This window comes from Malaclemys terrapin, chromosome 1, assembly GCF_027887155.1.
Source record: "Malaclemys terrapin pileata isolate rMalTer1 chromosome 1, rMalTer1.hap1, whole genome shotgun sequence".
Lineage (NCBI taxonomy): Eukaryota > Metazoa > Chordata > Testudines > Emydidae > Malaclemys > Malaclemys terrapin.
In genome coordinates this window covers 109,676,657-109,698,656 of record NC_071505.1, presented here as the reverse complement: position 1 = coordinate 109,698,656, position 22,000 = coordinate 109,676,657, and the positions used below count along the sequence as shown (strand labels likewise).

Genomic DNA, 22,000 nt, shown 5'->3' with positions numbered 1-22,000 from the left:
TTCATTCATGCCTGCTGTTCTGGCGCCACAGCAGCCTCTGGTGGGCAAAAAGCTGAACTGCAGCACTTAGGCAAAATGTATTTTATGTTGGAAAATACAAAGTAGTCCAAGACAGATTAATTCCTCACGTCTGCAGATGTGCACAATTCCCCCAGAAGTAAACTACATTAAGTCTGTGGCCCAACTTCAGCATTTTAGGATTATGGTACTAAACTGAGAAGTGACTTTTTTAAAAAAGCACTTTAAACAGCCAATCTGCTCTTTTTGACTACTCAGTCTGGTGATTTTAATAACAATTTCATTACTTATTTCTATTAGCACTGCAAAGCCAGCAGCTAAGCAAGAGCCAAGCTGCCTTTTCTTCTGGCTCACACCACTGGAAGTGTTATCTTCCAACTGCAGGGCCAAATACTGTCCTCACATCTGTGCAGCCACAGTGAAGACAACAGAACTGCACAGGTGTGAGCAGGATCTGAAGATAGCAGGGCTGCACAGCTTATGACCAAAATTTTCTGAACATGGGTGCCTAAAATTAGCCTCCTACCTCAAAGCGACCAGATTTTCAAAGGTGTTGGACACCCGCAACTCCCATTAAGTGCAAAGAAACCTGGATTACTCAGCACTCTGAAAATCAGGCCACTTCTTTAAAGTTCCTTTAATATAGGTTTAGGAATCTTGCTTTAGGCACTTGTATTAATAAATTTTAGCCCAAGCTTTTAATAATTCAATAGTCTCCATAGGACTATGTAGCACAATACAAAGCCCCTTCTTGTTTTGCTTTCCCTCATGTAGGTCATATCCAATCTCCAAATTTATGCTCTTTTGTACAGGGAAGCACCTTATCTGGTATATGAGGTTTTTAGCACAACTTTGGCTGCTGTAAAGTAATTTTTGGTAGTACTGCACAGGTGTAACTTAGGGCAAAATTGGTCCACACAATCTAGTAGTTGTGGTACGTGAGCCAGAAAGAGCTCAAGTTGAATCTTTGACATCTGGCTGACTTTGCAGGCCGGGCACTAAGACAAGACATTTTGACTTGTAACCTGGACACACTGGATTGGAGTCATTAACACAGATCTTTATAAGACTGCTTTTAGAGTTGCTTTTCAGAAAAGAATCAACTTAAAGAAGTGGCTGGTGGGCCCTTTTCCTCCCATCACATCTTCAGGGAGTAGCTTTCCCTCTGTTGTGTGAATGACATAGGGCTTTCTCACTTCTCCCACTATACATAGATTCTCCCCCATTTACCCATTCATTTCAATATGGATAGTGGTACCAATAGCAGATTTTTGAGGGGGAAGGGAGTTAGCTACAGGCCATCCTACTTGTTTTGAATAGTCCCAGGAATGCTGAATCCTGCTCCCTTCTCCCCATCTCAGCCACTTCACTGATGGGAAGCTTGCTGGGCAACAGAACACGTCTACTTGAGCATTTGTAAAGGCACAGATCTTGATTGGGCCATGGGGCACCATCACAACAAAAAAATGAAGGGGTCTAGTAACAGTAAAACAAAGAGGAAGGCAATGTAACCATGAACAGCCTATCTGCTTTACCGAGTACCTTATAATTTAATGGTAGGCCTAGGAAGTCAATTTTACTCTCCACTCACAGAGCTACTCAAAACCACCACCACTCAGGACTGGATTTGAAAACCCTGGACAGTCAACAGAATCTGTCAAGTTAAATGGCCTTAAAAACTGCTTAAACCATTTGTTTGCCTGGCCACTTACACCATCCACAGCTATTTTGAAGAAGCGTTTTACAACCAGGCTTAACACTTTGGACTGTCTAAAGTTAACGCAGCCAAACCTTGTTAGTCAAACTCATTTTAAACATGATTCACACTATCCATTTCACTACTAAGGTGTAGCACAGGGACAAGTCTTCATTTTCACTACCCAGAATTTACTTCACTAGTATGAGCCATATTTAGGGAATGCTCTTCTATCCAGAGAAAAATGGGCCTGTGTTAGAGGAACTAGGACATGAAGTTGAAACTGACAATACCAAACAAAGCCAAGGAGCTATACTGCTTCCCACAGCCAGGGAGATGGCCCACTTTTCACTGCTGTCCCTCCTTTCATGGTCCTTCTCCACCCAGTTATAGCACCAAGGACCTATGACTCTACAAAAGAGCAAAGCCCCTGATCTTCTATGCATACAGTACTCTTTCATTAGTGGATCCTAGAGCATGAACTCTCATGTCTGTAAACCAGATTTTATTTTATTTCAAGTTGGTGATGAACATTTCAACAGGCTGTCTATAAAATGTAATGAAGTCTTACACAATCAGCCCTTGGTCTCCCACATGGAATACTGAAGCCTTCCAAACTCTTAAGGCCACTTTAGAGATGAAAAACACTGCCTAACTTAATGAAACCTGGAGTACACAAAATGGACATGTGATGACAAATACCTAACACACTTAGCTGATGGCATATGAATTTTCAAGGTGAACAATACAATGCAGGAAGCTCAAGGACAGAGTGTCCTTTGACAGGTAACTGAATCCTCTAAGCAGCTGCAAGTTCTCTTTCACAAACACAAAGAATCTGCTTCCACTCTCTCAGTAATACTTGAAGTCTTTGCAAAAATCTGAACTCCAACAGAAGATATAGAAAGCTGGCATGCCTGCAATTCTAGCTAAAGGAGTCCTGTTCCCTTCTGAAGTAGCATGTGGGTTACTCTACTTGTTGCACTGAACCAAGTTGCACAAATTAAAATGTATTGGGAGGTGAGTGAGACAGCAAAGTCCATTTTTACTTACAAGTTATTTTTCCTGATCTTTCTACTTCTGTAAGGTTACTCCAGCTTCTGTACCGCTCTCATGTTTGTATTTGAAGGAAAAAATCAATGCACACGTCTTAAAAGGTGGCTAATTTTCCCATAATTTCTGTGCAACAGGATCACAAATTAGTGTCTGAGGTAGTTCTGCTCCTGCTTTTTCCACCCTTACTGCCTATATAGCAAAATGCAACAACAGAAGTTAATTTCATCCAAGTCTCTCTTTCCATCTCTTATTTAAAGATATTAACTGAATTTTAGTTTGCATTAAGCTGACTTCCCTGACAATTTCTTGGGAAAGTACAAAAGCGCTAAGTGCCATCCAAGTTGCTTCACTCATCTCTCTCTACACCAAAGAATCTCAGTAATGACACACAGCATTCCTATTCCAGTTCCAGACCTTCCCAGACAGAAGCTGGGAATGGTGTCAACTGTACAGAATTGTGTGAAAGTTGTAGGTCATGGAGGAGTGTCCACTAAAGACCAGGATGGGACCAAACTAATTTCACTTTTCAAAAAGTGCCCAAATGTAATGCATGCTAACACTGTTTTCTCCACCTCTCAACCAACCAGAGGGCATTCCGCCACAACATTGCAAAAAATTGAACTTAGGTCTTCACAGCAACAGCAGCTGGTGCACAGACCATGCCTTAGTGGGAACAGAATAATTCCTAGAGTTTCTTCGGAAGGATATACATGCACTTACCTAGATCTTGGAGGATAGCTCGTCTTCCTCGATTATTCAGCACTATTACCTATAGCACAATCTACTTTAAAGGAACTGTGACACTGCACCTTATATTCTTTACAGTGATAGTGATATAACAATGACATAACGTATTTTATGCAAGACGAGTCATCTGAGAGGTCATTGGAAAGATTACGATTTACTGAATAAGATTATCCTGTTTGTATGCATGTATCATTTTTGTATCTGACGTTATGAATATTGACTATGTATCTGTATTTCAAAATGTAGTTACAATGGGGTAATGCTCACTAGACAATATGTTTACAGTCCAGATAGTGGGTGGGGAAGGGTCTATTCAGGGCAATGAGCCATTAGGAAAAATAATTGGCCTTAGGAGAAGCTTATCTCCCACCTGGGGAGCCTTCCTGAGAAGGCTACAGACAGCCTCCAAGTAATAGCTACTATGACTCTACAAAGACATGTGATGTGACTGCATGTCTCTAGACTCCATCTTGGGATGTCAATGTTTTTCCACAGACTGGTCTGGGAACCAAGCTTTGAAACAAAGGGTTCCCGCCATATGCAAAAGCTATATAAGGCAGGGAGTGACATCATCTGGTGTTCTTCACTCCCCACACAAGAGGAGTCCTGGAAATACCTGAGGAAAAAAGACTGAACTGGGGAGATTTTTAGCCTGTGAATGAAACACCTGCGGATTCCAAGCTGTAAAGTAAGTGCAGCTTGCCCCAAAAGAATCTGCAGCCTGCTTGTATCATCTGAGGGTGAGAATCTGCTATTCACACTCAATCTATTTAGTATATTAAGTTTAATTTGCGATTTTTGTTTATTTGCTAGGTAATCTGCTTTGATTTGTTTATCACTTAAAATCTATGTTTTATAGTTAATAAACTTATTTTTGCTTTATCTAAACCAGTGGTTCTCAAACTTTTGTACTGGTGACCCCTTTCAAATAGCAAGCCTCTGAGTACCACCCCCCTTATAAATTAAAAACACTTTTATATATTTAATACCATTATAAATGCTGGATGCAAGCGGGGTTTGGGGTGGAGGCTGACAGCTCGCAACCCCCCATGTAATAGCCCCCAGTTTGAGAACCCCTGATCTAAGCTAGTGTGGGAATCATAACTCAAGGGCAAAAAGCTGTTGATATTCCTCTCCACATTGAGGGAGGGGATAAATTTTATGAGCTTATGCTGAACAGTCCCCTGTGCAACACAAGACAGTATAATTTTGGGTTCATACTCCGGGGGGGGGGGGGGGTTTGCCAGAGGAGTTGGGTGTAGCTTTCCCATGCAGGGGCTGGTCAGAAAGCCTGCTTGTAACTGCAGCTGGGTGTCCCCCTACCTGTATGTGTGCTGGTGAAAGTGCAGGCTGGAGGGCTCTGTAGCTTGTCACAGCAGTACAGTGTGAGTGGGAGCCCAGGCTAATGGGCCAGGAGCTCAGTGGTACCCCAGTTCCAGGTGGCACCTCGGGGGAGAACCAGTCATAGGAACTTTTGTATGTTCTCAGCCAGAAATTTTTAGGGCTTGGAAGAATAGTTTTGAGGGTGAAATGAATGTCACATTAACAACTAGCATTAGGCCCACAAGAGGCAGACATGTGTCCAGTTTGTTTTCCTCAAATATTATATGAAAAAAATGAGGAAAAAAGAGCAAATAAGGTTAGTAGTAGTTCAGTGATATTCTGGCATGACATCTTGACTATCTGAAACTTCCACAGAGACCATCCCTGCCAGAAATTGGTTCAGTTAAATCAATTTTGCATATAGCATAGGGGATAAATGAGTGGCAAGCAGAGGCCCCTGAATAGCGATTGAGAGCAGACATGGAGATTTAGCTCCAGGGATGCCACATCTGGGAGGCAAAAAAAACCCTAAAACAAAACAGGAGAAACACATTGCTGAAATAAGTTCTTGTTTAAAGGTCATAAAGGGTCTAACCAGGTCTGAGACATTTCAACATGTGAAACACTTTCATTACCTGATAACTGGGGGTCTGGAAAACCAGGAGATCTTTAAAAATTAAAAGTAGCCACTAGTTCAGGAGTCTGGCATAGAAGAACTACTGAGAGGGCTGCCACGCAAGCAGAGCATTTGTTTTCTTCTTTGCATTCTAAGATACTCCTTTAGGAATGAGATCTAACTAAACCAAGAGGAAGCAAAGCCAGAAAGAAATGCTGGAAGAGCAAATTAAGCATGCCTGCTGTCCACTCAGTAGCACACAGTAACTGAGAAACTAACAGTAGCCTGGATACAACTTGAGAGTATTCAATGAATACTTGAACACCAACCCACTTGTCCAAGCAGGTTACAGACAAAACCCCATCTGAAGTGATCTTGTCTACTGGGTCAGAGATATATTCTCACTTATCAGCTAATTTGCTTTCTGTGCTTGGTTTGGCTCCTCCTCCTCCCTTGCTCTGACATGTTGAGCAATCAAGGATTTGCCCGCCTTGAGGGCTCCCCTCCTCCACTTTTCCAGACTGATTCTTGCAAATTGCCCACTCTACCGCCCTAACAATGGTTGAACTTGGAAAGCCTGGTAGGGTTAGATTCCATGGCCCTGTCTCAACTGGACCACAGAAAGCAAGTTACCCAGCAAATGAGAACATGCCTTGCTGTAGATCAATCTGACAGCACACACATACTAGATTCTGGAAAACACTAACTGAAAACCCACAGTAGGGAAGGAGAACAAGAGAGTCCAGGCTCAACTTTAAGAGGGAGCTTGAGAGCAAAGGAGCAGGGGAAGAAGGAATAGAAACCTCCAAATCCTTCAGCTGCTCCCCATGAAGAAAGCTTCTTGTGGAAGCCCTGCTCTAAATACCCTGCAACCAAGGGCCGGGTCCACAACTACCTGCATAATTTGTGCATGGTGAGAGTGAGAGCACAGGGAACACCAGGTTACAGCTCTACAAAACTTGTCTATTGACATCTCCCCTCTCCAGCCCAGATGATGGCCATGGCTCTGGCAGACGGAACTTTAATTTATACTGGTCAGTGAAATTCTGAGGGTTTGTAGGCCTTCTAGAGTTTGCACCTGAATAAATTATCCATGATTAAGGCTACATTTGTCATGGACGTCACAGAAGTCACACAATCAGTGACTTCCAGAAACCTCTGACATTTTCTGCTTCAGCCCCTGGGGCTGCACGACTGGAGCTGGCAGCCAGCGGGGCCCTGGCAGGGTTCCCTGACAAGTGACAGCCTCCTCAGGGCCCCCCTGAAGTTTTCCAGTGACAGGCAACAGCCTCTTCGGGTGGCCCCCCTCAGGGTTGCAGCAACAGGCGACAGCCTTGTGGGGAGAGCGGGGAGAGAACCCTGCAGCTCCCAGCTACCATGGTGGCAAGGGAAACCATGGAGCCCCAGCAGCAAAATTCACAGACAGATCACAGCTTCCGTGAATTTTTGTTTATTGCCCGTGACCTGTCTGTGACTTTTACTAAAAATAACCATGACAAAATCTTAGCCTTATCCATGATGAATCTGGCTGCCTGAGGTTTTTCTTTGAACCCTAAAAAAATGAAAAAGATTGTCCATTCCCCTGAATATTTCAGATTTAAGTACAGAGGAGGGCTGCTCTTGAAGTCCAATGGGTAGCAGCAGGCTTTTCCCTTCCTGTTCTAGATTGGGACCAAAACTCCAAAGGAGATATCATGGTTAGCTGAAATGGGGACAGGCTTTCCTGTAAAAGCTAGGACAGATGCACAGAGCCACCTTGTCATTACAGAAGATTAAAGATGGAGAGCTCTCCCACGCTCCTGGTTGAGTTGATTGCTATCCAAAAACTACCTTGTGGATGAAAGAACCACAAATCTCAGATGAGTTTCAAAGGGAGGTTCATAAAACATGAGGAAAACCTATTCCAACTAACGAAGGCAGTGTAGAGCTAGCTAGAGGACAAAGTTATGCTACTCAAAGTATAACTAGAATAAGAGGTCCCCTACTGATAAGGCCGTATAAAGAGTTTAGCACAAAGACTTAAATCCTAAAAGAGCTAAGAGCTGGCTATTGACCGAAGATTTCTGTAGGATACTCAAGATGGGCCAGAATCCCAACTTACGCAGGAAATCCTTTGCCTTGTTTCACACAAGTTTAAAACCCTCTAATAAAAAACAGAGGCATTTTTCACAGGTACAGCATGGTTTGGGCCCCCAAATGCAAATCCCAAACTCCTGCAGCAGTGTTCTGTTATGAACCAGGTAGAGACCTAGGGCACCTGATTTTGCTATAGAAAAATCTTGATGTTGGGGGTGGGGGTGGGGGGAAGGACGACACGACTCTTAGGTATTGGGTGAGCATTAGCAGGTCTGCCTACCAATTCCACCTTCACTAGGTAATTAGATTTAAAGAAATCCCATGTCAAGCAATTTTCTTCGGGTATGTCTACACTGGAGCTGGGGGTATAATTTCCATCTTAGGTAAACATACCCATGCTAGCTCGATTGCAGCTAGCAAAAATAGAAGCCTCAAACTCCAGCGTAGATATACCCTTAGACCATTAATACAAGTGACAGAGGAGGAATGTGACTCCCAATGGAAATTCCAAGAATAGTAAATTCATCCCAGGTCAGTGCTGCAGTGTCTAGGACTGCAGGGTTTGGGTATCCACTGATAAGAGTACTTGGTGGTTCGGTCTACAAGAGGAATTCCCCATTTTGGGGGATGTGCTGCAGTTCTTGCTTTGGTAACCACTCTTGGAAATGTCTTAGATGAACGTAAGCGGTCTGCTGCACACAGTGTCAAAAAATACATAGGGCCTTACTGACAATTGCCTTCACCCAAGAGAACAAAGAGGTCAGGACTCCCTTAGCAAGACAGTACAAAAAAGCAATCCAGGTGGTTCATAACTACAGCTACAATGTTACATTTAAACACATACCTTCCCTATATTAGCCAGTACACTTTGAGGGTGTTTATGTGCAGCCATCTCCCTTAGGAAGCAAGTCATCCTGCATTGAGCAGGTCATCCAGGAGACGATCTCACCCACAGGCTCACATCCAAGGCAATGTGTATTCTGGCTGAGACTAAGGGAATGCAATAAAGGTACTTTTTCCCCCTCCCCAATTTGCTACAAGACCAAGTAAATCAAACAACTCCGGTATCTCCTGCATTGCTAGATTGGCACAGTCTTGTGAGAGTGTCCAAATAAATCAATCCTTCAAGTAAAGACACAAAACCCTCTTGGAGGGTGGGGTGAGAGGTTACTGCTACATAACGTTAATTAGCAGTTGCAAGCCAGATGACAGGCCAAATGGAAAAAAAGACAAATTGGAAGCGACCTCATAAATCTTAGGTACTTCAGGTGGGAAGGAGCAACTGGGATATCATCTAATCAAAAAGATTCTGCACATTATTTCTTCAGCATTTCCTAGTCAATTTTGTCTTCCCTCTATCTGCCCATTAGATTGTGAGGCATTAGGAGCATGGACTGTATTGGTGTTTCATCCAAAGCTGAGCACTTCATTCACAAATCCTCACCCCATCTCTAAAGCTATACCACAAAATTAACAAGAAAACGTACGGAAACTCGTTGGGTTCCCACCAGTAGGTGAAGGAAATCATCAGTTGGCAAACCAACCAACAAGGTTCTCTACTTCCAATTGGAAGTTTTTTTCCAAACTCAAAAAATTTTCTTGACTGATTTTCAAAAATGCTTCAAGACAGACCAGTTATAGATGCCAGAAATTCCAATTCTGAGGATTACTATCACCCCCCCTCCCTTTCTTATTTTTGGAATATTTAGCTCTGAAGACTGATTACTTATCCAGCATGCTGCAAGACAGCAGTATTATCCTCATTAGGAGACTTTCAACTATTTCACGTTATACTTAAAAAATAGCCATCACTGAAACACAAATTGAATTGGAGGTCCTATCATTCCCAACTACTCAAACTTACACTCTTGATTTGGCGCCACGGCTGGTGGCTCAAACTATTCAAATATCACCATCTGAATGTCTGTGGCAAACAAAAGCCTCCCTAGTTTGGTCCAGTGACACGTTTACAAGCACTCCATTTGGCACCTTTGTTTCACTTCATTCTGTGAGCTACTTACCTGCTGATAATGTAAAAGATTTCCAGTGGTCAACTATGGAAAGTGGCCCAACAGCAAAGGCAATTTAGGATGCAGTAAAGTATTAACTTACAATGACTCAAAAATAAACATATGAGGATCTGCATTGGCAGTCAGTTAATCCAGAGTTCCCTAGATTTGTGACCCAAGTTTGTTTATTCCAGAGACTAAAATTTCAAACTACCCTTCCAAGGCAAAAGCACAAAATTGTAATGGGTCAGAAAATATCCTGATATTGGAGTGCGTTTTACTTTGATATAGTACCTTGTTATGTAGTTTTACATGAAAGTAGGATATCAACAGACTGTGTATTAAAGATCTGATTTCTAATAGCATATTAAGTCCTGTAAGTGATTTTCCTTTGATCACTGTTCACACACTTCTAGCATTTCCGTAGGTTGGGCTAAGCAAAGTAACTTCTATATTTTCACCTAAAGATGTGTCAGCTTGCCTTTTTTACTTCTTGCACTGTATGAAGCTATCCAGCTTCTTTTGTTAGCGGTAGCACCAGCTCTCGAATCAGCAGAGAGGTATGGGAGACTTACGCTGGTCACTCGACGGTAGATCTGCGCAGCATTTTGGCACTCAGAATAAGGATATTCAGACGTGGCCATCTCAAGCATACACATCCCAAAAGCATATACATCAACGGATTCATCGTATTTCTCCTCATACATCTCGGGTGCCATGAACTCTGGGGTACCTTAAATTAAAAGAACGATTCAGACTCTAAATGTCTCAAAGCGAGCAGAGGCTGCTGGCGTTACTCACCGCAGAAGGAAGCGGACGGGCAGACCTGTGAGAGAAGAGAAAGTGGAGGCAAAAAGAAGAGGGAGGAAACCCTTAGTCACTCTGTTGCATCAATGTACCCCACGGGTGTCCCACTGCAAGGCCTTTGTAAGAAATTAGATGAGAGGGTCCATATTTTGACTGCTTTCCACATATGTTACTCAACATAAGGGCAGAAATGGGAAACTGGCTACAATAAAAATTGGATCAGGGGATGAAGATCAAATTGAAGACAAATGGAGAGAAAAAAGTAAAAGACTAGCAAGACTGCAAACCAAATACTAGGGAGAGTTAGACACACTTACCTTTCCTCCCTGTAAGAAAGGAGGCAATGAGGCTTGTTGCAACATACCCATCTCCCCTCTGCTGCAAAAAAGTAGTACTGGTAAGAGCCGACAGCTAGTCTCTGACCTGTAACACTCCATTTACTTTTTGAAGTGGAACTGTTCAGAAAAAGGCCTTGCAATGAAAAACCCAGTCACTACAGATAAAGCTTCATAAGGAATGAATAAAAGTAATTTTCTGCAAAGGCCACTCACCAGAGCCCTTTTCTTCACATACTTACCTTCTCACCTGCAGTATATTTTATAGGCCTACTGCAGATACAGGCAATAGTGAGGAACATCCTACAGGCAAAAAATACTTAGAAATACAGAGAGATTGAGTTACAGGCACAGAGCGTGAGATTCAACAAGTCCCAATGTAAAGAGTTTGCAGAAGATGCACTGCCCCCTACTGCCCCAATCACAGCACACTCTCCAAGTGAAGAGATCGCACTGTATGATCAGGGCTCCTCCAAGCCAGAGATGAAAGACTTTAAGCAGTGAATTATTTCCTGCAAGCTAACCAGATTTAAGGTTTGAAGATCAGTCAACCTAACTTCCCTAATCCTTCCCCACAACCCATAATCCAGAAATCAATTATATCCAATTAGCCATAGGCTAACAATTGTTAGCAAGAACACAGAATGATATGATTGAAGCTTTAAGCAGAAAATTAACACATGCTGAGGACGTGTTTTGTAAAGAAATTTTATATATTGCCATTATATATTTTTCCACTTCTGTCAATATTTAAACACTACCCTGGTCAGGAAGCAGGAAACATTTTAATAATGATAGCGTGCAAAACATCTGCAAACTTATATCAACAGTGTATTCAGGAGAACAGGTAAAGGACCATTCAGCAATATAAGTTTGCTGTATTTTAATAAACCATATTGACACTAAATCAGTGTTAGCAGCACATTAAAAAGGACCACCTTGCTCCCTTGTTAGTCTAAATATAATGCAGACTATCAGAACAAAAAGTTGATAAAACCAGTTTTCTAGGATAATCCAATGGTGTCAGTTTCAAACTAGCTCAAACTAAAATAGGGTACTCTACAATGTTAGATTGACAACCTAGCAGATTTGGGTATGTAGCTAGATGCTAAGCTAGGTATCAAGATATATTATTGGTAGAAAGGGAGAGGTATGTCACCAAAACCACTGTGTGTGCACTCAAACAAATTGGCAATAAATACAATTTCAGATTTAAATCAGTTTAATATCTCATAATCCAGCTACAATGGTTTTATCAACAGTGTTCAACTAAGCCATGGGGGGCAACATAATAAGCCTATATTCCCAAAATGCTTCCACAGATTGTATCCAAATGCTAGGAGCACAGATACCAAAACCCTGCAACAAAAGATATTTAATCAGTACAGCAGAATGAGCCCCACAATTCAGAAGCAAAACCAGTATCACTTTTCTGAGCTCCGATCAGGTATTTTAAGAAGGGTATACTTGAGTGAAATTTCTGCTGGGAGGGTCAAATTTCCAAGTAAGTGGACTGGGTCTACCAGCCTCCAAAAACAATATAGGCTTACCTATCACACTCTTGGCAAAGGAGGCTCGTTTCAGAGTTGCCAGACCCAGGTCTCCTATCTTGACTGATCCAGTGGGGCCAGTGATGAAAATGTTGTCGCATTTCAGGTCCCGGTGGATAATGGGAGGAGTGCGTGTGTGCAGAAACTGCAAGCCCTTCAATATCTGACGGCACCAACTTCGTAGTACTTTGATTTTCATCACTTTAAACCTTTTCAAATACCTGAGAAAAAGAACAGAGTAAAAGGGAAAACATATTTCAGGTTCATTTGTTAGGTTTTCACCATTCATTCTGTTAATGTATAAAAACAACTAATGTATACTACTGAATCTAGTGAGTACTACAATTTACATGTGGCCTATTTATTACATTTAATGGACCGATTTCAGTGCACTGGATGCTCTGGAACAGTACTGTTCCATGACAGAGTGTCAGCACTCCCTATTGGCTGCAGAGCTGTAAGCTGTGGAAGCAGCGAGCAGGTTTTTGGAGATAGGCAGGACAGGAATAGTGAATCTGGCTCTGCAGATCCACTGATCATTCCTCTCCTTGGCATTCCTTTCCACAGCAACAGCTGTGACTCAAATATATTTCATGCTGTCTTTTAGACAGCTGCATTAGTCTGGCCCTGCTGACAGAGACTGCAGTTCTTTAAAACTTTCAGAAGAGGAAAGACTAGTTCCAGAATTCAAGAATTCATAAATAGCTAGTTCTGTCCACTACCAAACCTCAGCTTTGCCTTCTACTTTAAGTCTGCCTACACGGCCCCAACATGGCCAGAACCTTTAAGCAAGTTACCAAATTGACCTCCATATACATATTTTTAGTGAGTCTGAGGGCTGGCTTGGCCTATCTAGTTACTTCAGCATTTTGCTGTTTAATTTTGTTTACTACCCAGGAGGTGACTACTGATGGTTCTGATGGATAAAATGGAACTCTAATTCTATAGTTGTAACAAATCACTGATTTGACACAATATGACTTCAAATGCAGATAGCTGAAGGTTTAGTTTATTTTGTTAATCCTGGTTCTAAAACCCTTTATCTCCAATTATTCCTTATTAAAATTGACATCTTCCATGCTGCAGCACCTGCTCAGCAGAGCTATTCCCCCCCACCCCATTCATTTTTCCTCTAATATAGTGCTTACGTAGCTAGGTCTGACCACTATCTTATATAAATATGCCTTTTCCTGGACACAGCAGAGGAAAAGAATGCTGGAGAATGTCAAATTCTGAATGAATAGACGTTTTGTTGGGCAGTGAGTGACAGCTATGAAGTCACCACAGCAACCACTGAGCTACTGAAATATTAATCCAAGCAACTCAGCCAGGGACCTAGGGTACAGTTCAAACTTGCCTCAACTTGACTAATCAAGTTAGCCGTTCTCAAAGGTCTCAAGAGATGTAGGACAGGATTTAATCACTTAAAACCCAAACTGAAAACACCATCTGGACTCATTACAGAACTCTGTGAAGATGGAGGAACCATCTAGCCCAAAGGATGCACTCTACTGAATGGACAAAACAGATTCAACAAATCCAAACCACCTTTCAGAGAAGACATGGCACAATCTCAAGTTTCTTGACACACTATTGCTTGTCTCGGACATGGGTTTCGAAAAAGTCTAAATACAAGAGTCAGGCCAGAGATGGAACTTTTGTTTCCAGGCTTGTTAGGCTTCATCTGGGTCCACTTCTATATAGGTTTTTATACCAACCCCATCACCATAGTCTCTGAACACCAACCAGTAGTGCATTAAGCAATATGACTAACATCTTTCATTTATGGGTTGGTGTTCTCATCTTCTCCCTAGGAGGAGAATTGCGTGTGCAGTGTAGGGTTTTCTTTGTTTTTAAAAACGTACACGTGGCTGTGTGTTTATATTAGAGAAAGAAAGGTTGAAGAAATGTGCTTTGCACATGCAGAGGAAGGTGGTGACGTTTGTGATGGTTCCCAGTTTATTCCACAGTCTTGGACCGATGCTTGAGAAGGCCGTCTCCTGCACCACTCCAAGACAGTTCTAATTCCTGTGACCAGCACCGAGGTCAGTACTATGTGATGCTATAAAACTGGGATTATCATGTTTTCCCCAGAGCACTGTCAATGTGAGTTCTGGTTTCTGTGTATTCACTTCATTAGAAGAGCTGGTCTTGATGAAATCATTTGGATCATTGCCCGCATAAGCTCACACACATTAATTCCCATTACTACAATTTCTCTGGTTCAAAGAAAGCCCTTGAAATCAAGCTCCTAGTGATAATCCTGCTGTAAAACAGCTCTGTAAAAGCAATCAGGAGCCAAATCCAGAGGGAAATCAGAGCACAATTTAAAGGAGAGAACAAGGGCAGAAAAAAGCAAGTCCAGGAAGAGAGAGCGAATGAAAGAGGCTCTGGTTCATATCAGCTACCACTCATGATTTTGGCTCAAATACTTTTTGCTACTGACACAGTCATTCATCTCTTTAATGCCTGTTCCAAGGGTCACATGCTAGTGGCACTCTAGTTCAGCTTTTGGGATCTCCAATTACATTCTTGATTCTCAAATATGCTGGTCTACTGCCAGTTCCTCACTCCTAAAGGAACTAGGCTCATACCATCATCCTGCATCCCTGAAGGATTGTTGTAATTTTCCAAGAACACTGTCAAGCTACCAATCACATCGCTTTTAAAGCTCACACAGACAACATTTTAAAAGGAAAACGAAAACTTTACTCCAGTCCATTTCCAATGAAGACAATACATCTTAAAACACAGATTAGTTACCAGGCAGACAGCTACTATCCTGACAGTAGTTACATTGTTTTGGATGTCAGCAGCAAATCAGAACAAATGGAAAGTCAGATTTGCAAACTGTGCATTGTTAAGTATTTATTTACAAGACTATCTGCAATGGGGGGGGAAATGGTCTTAATCCCTTTAGGGTGTATAAAGAAGGACCTGAAAGGGTTATTTTCCCCTTGCTGCTTTATTTTTATACTAGAAATTCAGATAGTCTAGCCTGGAAAAATGACTGTAGAAACTAGAGAAATAACATCACAAGAGATGAATGGAAGCTGAACAACTGAAAGGAGAAGGGATTTTAGTCAGACTGTTTAGAACTTGGTTTATTTTTGTTGGCACTATCATTCCCGGAAAAAGGTCATATTTGTGAAAAATTGGGCCTCCTCTCCTTCAGCTATAGTGTGAGTCTATGCTACACAGATTTCCTCAACAAGGCCAAAATGGACATTGCCAATATTTTGAAGGTAAAACCACAGCAGAAAAAGCCACACAACTGCATCAGACCTTTTCACAGCATAAAGCGAAAGAAAAGAACATCAGGTCATTGTGACACTGCACCCCATATTCTTCAGTGATATTATAATACAATTATGACAATCAATGTATTTTATGCAAGATCAATCATGTGAGGTATCATTGAAAAGGTTATGATTTACTGAATACGATTATCCTATTTGTATACATGTATCTTTTTGAATCTGAAGTTAGGAGTATTAGACATATTTTGTTTATTTGCTAGGTAATCACCTTTGATCTGTTTGCTATCCCTTATAATCACTTAAAATTTATTTTTTGTAGTTAATAAACTTGTTTTTGCTTTGTCTAAAACCAGTGTGGGGGAGTCATAACTCGGGCAGAAAGCTGTTGTGTATTCCTTTCCACATTGAGGGAGGGGGCAAATTTCATGAGCTTATGCTGTATAGTTCCCTGTGAAGCACAAGACTCTCTAATTTTGGGTTTAGACTCCAGAGGGGGTGCCTGCCTGAGTAGCTGAGAAGTTCCCTAGCTGGAGCCTTCCCATGCAGTGCCAGTCACTGCATCTACATGTAACTGCAGCTGGGTCTGTCCCTACTTGTATGGGGTCTGGGCAGATTGTCACAGTACAGTGTAAAGGGAGCCCAGGCTGGTGGGTTGGGGGGCTCAGTGATACCCCAGTTCCAGGTGGCACCCTGGGGGGAACCCATCACAGTCATTTTTTTTTCTTTTAACAGTTACATTTTGTTTAAAAAGAGAACCAGCAGGAAGTCTAGTCTGTTGACATAAAAGTGCAATCCTTCCTCTGAGTTACATGAGCCTCATTCAATTAACAGAAAAAAAGAGAACAGTTTCTAAATATGGTTTTGAAAACTGAATATCTTTGTCTTATAAATGGCTCAGCCAACTAATCACTGCAGCTCTCTTTTAAAAAAGAGCAATGAACATTTCAATGGCTTTAAGAAGCAGTTCTTAGATGAATATTAGTTTTTAAAAAGCCACATTAAGTAGCCTGACCTGTTAGGGAATTTAAATTAAACCTAAAATAGTTTTAAATCTGAATTATATTTAGGCTTTTTACACTTCACTAATCTTTCACAATGAAAACAGACCAGTTAATTTCACTTTGTTCTCATGCATTAACATGGGCCGCAAACACTGCAGGTCTTGTTTGATAAACTACTTATTTAGAATTTCATAGGCTTGCTTTACAAATCAAAACAGACAAATTTCACTGTTCCTTTCAAATTCTGCCAAAGATATGGAAACATGTTTTATTTTAGTTACAGACAATCCTAACGTTCATTAGGACTTGGACAGGCAGATTCCTTAGCAGGATTAGGGCCTAAGAGAAGTAACATGAAATTAAAGCCATATGATTCTACAAATACAGTTACTCTCTTGCTGTATTAGTAACTTTAAAAAAAAATCAAAATAGGTTGTGATGACCACTTCCCAACCTCTCTTGCTCTTAAAAAAAAAAAAAAGCAGAGTACAGCCCTACAATAAAGCAGATTTTCCCACATTCAAATAAAGGAAACAAGCAGACGGCTATGAAGTTCACTAGACAACTTGCTATAATCAGGGCCGCCCAACAGGGAGGGGGGGCAAGTGGGGCAATTTGCCCCAGGCCCCATGAGAATATAGTATTCTATAGTATTGCAACTTTGTTTTATGGAAGGGGCCCCCAAAATTGCTTTGCCCCAGGCCCCCTGAATCCTCTGGGCGGCCCTGGCTATAGCAATTGAATGTGGAAGACACTCAGACACTACAATCATGGGTGGCAGCATAAAGTTGTGAGACTAGTAAATCTCCCTCATGGCTAGGGCCCTACCAATTTCACGGCCGTGAAAAACATGTCACGGACTGTGACAGAAGCCCTTCCCATCAAATCGGATACCCCCCACACACACACAGCTCCTGCCCGGGCTCGGGATGCGCGAACTCCGGGGTTGCTGCTGCCGCTCCCCCTTGCGGCTCCTGCCCAGGCTCAGGGCGCTTGAGATCCGGGGCTTCCCCTCCCTCTCCCCATGGCTCCTGCCTGGACTCTGGGTGCCCGAACTCGGGGCTGCTGCCCCACCCTAGCAATTCCTGCCAGGGCTGGGGACACCCAGGCTCCAGCCGGGACTCAGGGCTTCCACCCCCTGCAGCTCCTGCCCAAGCTCAGGGACCTGAGCTAGGGTCTGCCACCCCCCACAGCTCCAGCCCTCACCCCCCACCCCGTGGTTCCTGCCCAGGTTTGGGGTTGCTGCCACCCCCCACGGCACCAGCTGGGACTTGGGGTGCCTGGGCTGAGGGCTGCTGCCCCTGCCACGGTTCCTGCACAGGCTCCAGGTTTCTGCCCCTCCTGCTGGCTCCTGCCTGAGCTTGGGGCTTCAGCCACTGTGGCTCCTCTTGGGGCTCAGAGCACCTGAGCTCAGGGCTTCAGCCCCCGCAGCTCCTGCTGGGGCTCAGGGCTCCCACCCCGTGGCTCCTGCCAGGGCTGGGGCACCCATTTTTCAAATTGTCCAGGGCCCCTGGGCACAGGCCCTCTGGGCCCATGCATTAATCCACCACTGTCTCTGACTAGCGACTAGGAGCCCCTGGTTGGGGCTGCTCCCAGCAACACGGGTGAGATCAGGCCTACCTCCACCTCCGGGAGCCTCCTCCAGCTGCAGGAAACGCTGCAGCTGCTGCCTTCACAACTGGGCTCTGAAAGCAGCACAGAAGTATGTATGGAAATCTTGCAACCCCCATACAATGGCTTTGGGGCTCCCGCACAATCCCCTTTGGATCAGAACCCCCATGGTTAAAACACTGAAATTTCAGATGTAAACATCCAAAAAACATGAAATTGACCAATTTTAAGACCCTGTGGCCGTGAAATTGACCAAAGTGAGCCATGAATTTGGTAGGGCCCTACTCATGGCGTTTAGCTTAATGACAGTCCAAACCAAAGGGTAATCAGGATTAGAAGAGGGGCTGTGGCTGGGGCAAGTAAGTGACTGTGTAAATAAGTTCCTTAAACAGAAGCTACATCTTTGAGAAGCTACCAATTTGCAGCAATGTTCTGCATTACTTTGGTGTTGGTTAGTTTTCATTTAGTTCTGGTGGAGGGATAGCTCAGTGGTTTGAGCATTCGCCTGCTAAACCCAGGGTTGTGAGTTCAATCCTCGAGGGGGCCACTTAGGAATCTGGGGCAAATCAGTACTTGGTCCAGCTAGTGAAGGCAGGGGGCTGGACTCAATGACCTTTCAGGGTCCCTTCCAGCTCTATGAGATAGGATCTGAGTCTTTCTAGTGCTGCAGGTAAGGTCTTAATATGCCATAAACCTGTACTTGAGGCATGGATGGCGGGTGGAGCCCCCCTCTGGGAAGGCTAGCCCCCAGCTCCGCCCCTTCTGCCGTCACCATGGCCGGAGCCCCAAGACCCCCCACACACACCCCGTGGCCAAAGCCGCAAGACACACACCCCTCCCCAGCCACAGGAAGCCCCGAGCCTTCCTCCCCGGCCCAGAGAAGCTCCAGGCTGGCCGAATCCCCGGGCCCATACGAGCCCCAGCTGTGCTGGCTGAAGCCCCAAGCGGACGAGCCAAGTCTTCCCTGCCTGAAGCCCCAAGCCAAGTCTTCCCTGCCCAGAGGAGCCCTGGCCAAGCTGGCAAAAGCCCCGAGTCAAGTCTCACCCCGCCAGGAGCCTGGGGCTGGCTGCAGCCATCCCTCCCCTCCCCAGACCTAACCTGCCCACCACCCAGGGGAAAAAGCATCTGTAGAAGACGCTTTTAATATGCCCCATGCAGGTTCTGGGGCTGCTGAGGAGGCTGTATGTGCCTCCTCAGCCATCCCAGAACCTGCATAGGACATAATAAAGCAAAAACTTCACTGCCAAACCCTGCAACCAGGGGTCCAGTGGACACAGCAGCACCAGGGGAGGCAGCACCTCTCCTGGCCTATTATACCCACCACCCGTGACTTGAGGCAAACCAGGACTGAGTTATCTTCCCATTAGGCAATGTGGAAGCTCGGTCCATTTAAGTTTTCAAATCTGATCCAGTGAGACGACGATTAAGATGTTTCATCAAAGTTTTCTGTCTTTCTATCCAGCGTCAACTATGTGAGTGAACTGTCAGAGGAAAGCAGTTACACAGCTTGGGGGACAGGCTGTGGTGGCAGATAGGGTCCCACTTCAGGCACAGGTATACTTGTCCTGTTGTACTGTCCTGGGCTCAGACTCATCTGATCCACAGTGGGAACAGAAGATTAATGGGAAGACACTCATGGGCTGGAGAGATTCTGGGACAGGAAGAACTGTTGTCAAACCCCATGTAGTAAAACCCCATCAAATGATGAAAGAAAATCCTGGAAGATACAAAATAGAGAGGCAGAAATATTGGCATCACTAGCAAGCAGCACGGCCTACCAACTTGGATGTGTGTAACCTGGAACAAGACAAACAAGAACTAGTCAGACTTAGTGTAAAAAAAATGTGGTGACATTTTCTTATGTCTGCAGATTGGAAAGATGCTAACTGACCCATTCAGCATAATAAATTATGTCTGCAACCTAAATTATCTTTACGTGTCACTGTTAACTATTTACTTGTTTTTAGTATAAACATCCAAATAATATTTTCCTCACAGTCCTTTCCTGCCTCCCACAATTCCTCAAGTGCCAAACCCCTTCCGTCCATCTGTCAAAACCTCTAATTTAACAACTCAACCTAGCACTAGAACTTTATTCGCAAATCCCAATACCAAAAACAAGTAGAATACACCAAATTCTCTCCTAACACACTTGAAACATGGGTGCATATTCAGAGCTTTATGTAGACTTCAACTGCATTTCTCACAAGAAAGGCTCTGCAGAGCCATTCATTTATTAGAGACACCACTGTAATACAATACGGAATTACGTTTAAGTATTTTAGGAGTTCATTGTATTAAAAATGCAAATGTTTATGTACTAACAAAGGACTGTATGTAATTCCATGAGGGAGACCACAACCCTCCAGGAACTAAGAACAGCAGGGGACAGTTAAACAAATTCACTCAGGATGTAACACCTCCTCAGAGCTATGACCTGGAGAGGGGCTTGCATATATTGGTTCAAACTAGATTATACAGGGATCAACAGACAAAGAAAGGACTTTTGGTTAAATAGCCTGAGTTAAAAAGGACTCAGGGCCTTCCTTCTGATCCAGGAAACATAGGACCTAGGGAGCCCCAATCCTTAGGGACAGTTGGAAGGTCTTTGGCCCACTGCAACCCCATAAGATTTAGGTGTTTGTTTGAACTGAAGATGTGATCAACTTGTGTCCAAAGGAAAAACAACTGGGGGGGGGGAGGGGGGGCGGAAGGGGCAGGGTTTGAAGGACTAATCACCACCCTGAGCCCTTCTTGGAGTGAAGGGGTGATGTCTGGTAAGCTTATTAGCATGTGTGTAGATTCTTTTACTGTTTTTGAAGTGTTTTCACTGTAATGCTTTTACCTTGAGAAAAGATGTGATTGTTCATAAAAGCAGTTTGGTAATCTAAAACTCTGGGCATATATACTACTATGTACCATCTCGGAGCAGAGACGCAAAGCAGGTCTGCTTAGACACTCTCTTATCCTGGGGAATAACACAGCGAAGGCAGGGAACTGTTCAGCCTGGAAATAGCCCAATCCAGAGGGGGAGAAACCTGTCTCCACCTATGAAAAGGAACAGCTTAGGAGTCTGGAGCAGGTGCCCTTGCTGTATCACAGAGGGGAAATAAGGTGCAACTGCCCTGAACTGTGACAACCACCTCAAATCTTTCCAATAGGCCAACAACTAGTCTACATTAATAATCTACAGCAATAAACAGAGCACAGCCTTGTTGAAGGCTGAGCCACTGGGGCGGGGGAAGGAGAAGAGACACAACCCTTTCCTGAGCAGTTCCTTGGCACGGCACGGGTGGAAAAACATTCATGATTGTAGGACTTCAGAGTAACAGATGCAACACAAAGGATAAGCACTTCCCCTGCAAATGTAATCTAGAATGCTCAGTGGAAAAGGTTTTTTCCTGCTCTGTGTTCATTTGTGGCCATAAGTAAATCTCACAAAAACAAGCAGGTCAGGGTATTTTGACTGAATGGATTATGAACTTGTTTACAGACTGTTTCAAGCTCCCACAGGCTGCCTATTTATTCGCTAGAATTCAAGTCCTGTCAGACTTAAAGGGCAATTAAATAAATTACTGAATCTCTTCTTTATTACCCACTCACCCCCCAAAAAAATTATTCCAGTTCCAAATAGACAAAAACTGTGCACATGTTCAATGAACATCCAATTATGTCTACCATAAACCTAAGGAAGTTGCAAAGCTGCACTGAAGTATAATGTTCTCTGTAATCTTGTAGTCACCACTAGAGGGCTTCCTTGCAACTCAATTTCCTAATGCTCACTTCAGCTCAGGCTTATAACAGATTTACAGTTTCACAGAGAGCTCAATTACAGTCTGGAAGTTCAGACACTCACTTTCAGAAATAACTTTAGAAATTCCCCATCAAATAAAAA

At 43.4% G+C, this 22,000-nt stretch overlaps 1 protein-coding gene across 5 annotated transcripts in view; it reads right to left on the bottom strand.

Moving 5' to 3' along the window:
* WNK1 (WNK lysine deficient protein kinase 1) overlaps positions 1 to 22,000 on the bottom strand; it is a 171,268-nt gene that overhangs the window by 97,331 nt on the left and 51,937 nt on the right. For all 5 annotated transcript variants that reach the window (XM_054035141.1, XM_054035099.1, XM_054035108.1 and 2 more), the window contains exons 3-4: positions 12,234 to 12,454; positions 10,117 to 10,274 (exon numbers count right to left, since the gene is read on the bottom strand). In XM_054035141.1, the coding sequence (XP_053891116.1) occupies positions 10,117 to 10,274; positions 12,234 to 12,454 (379 nt within the window). The remainder of the gene's footprint in view (positions 1 to 10,116; positions 10,275 to 12,233; positions 12,455 to 22,000) is intronic.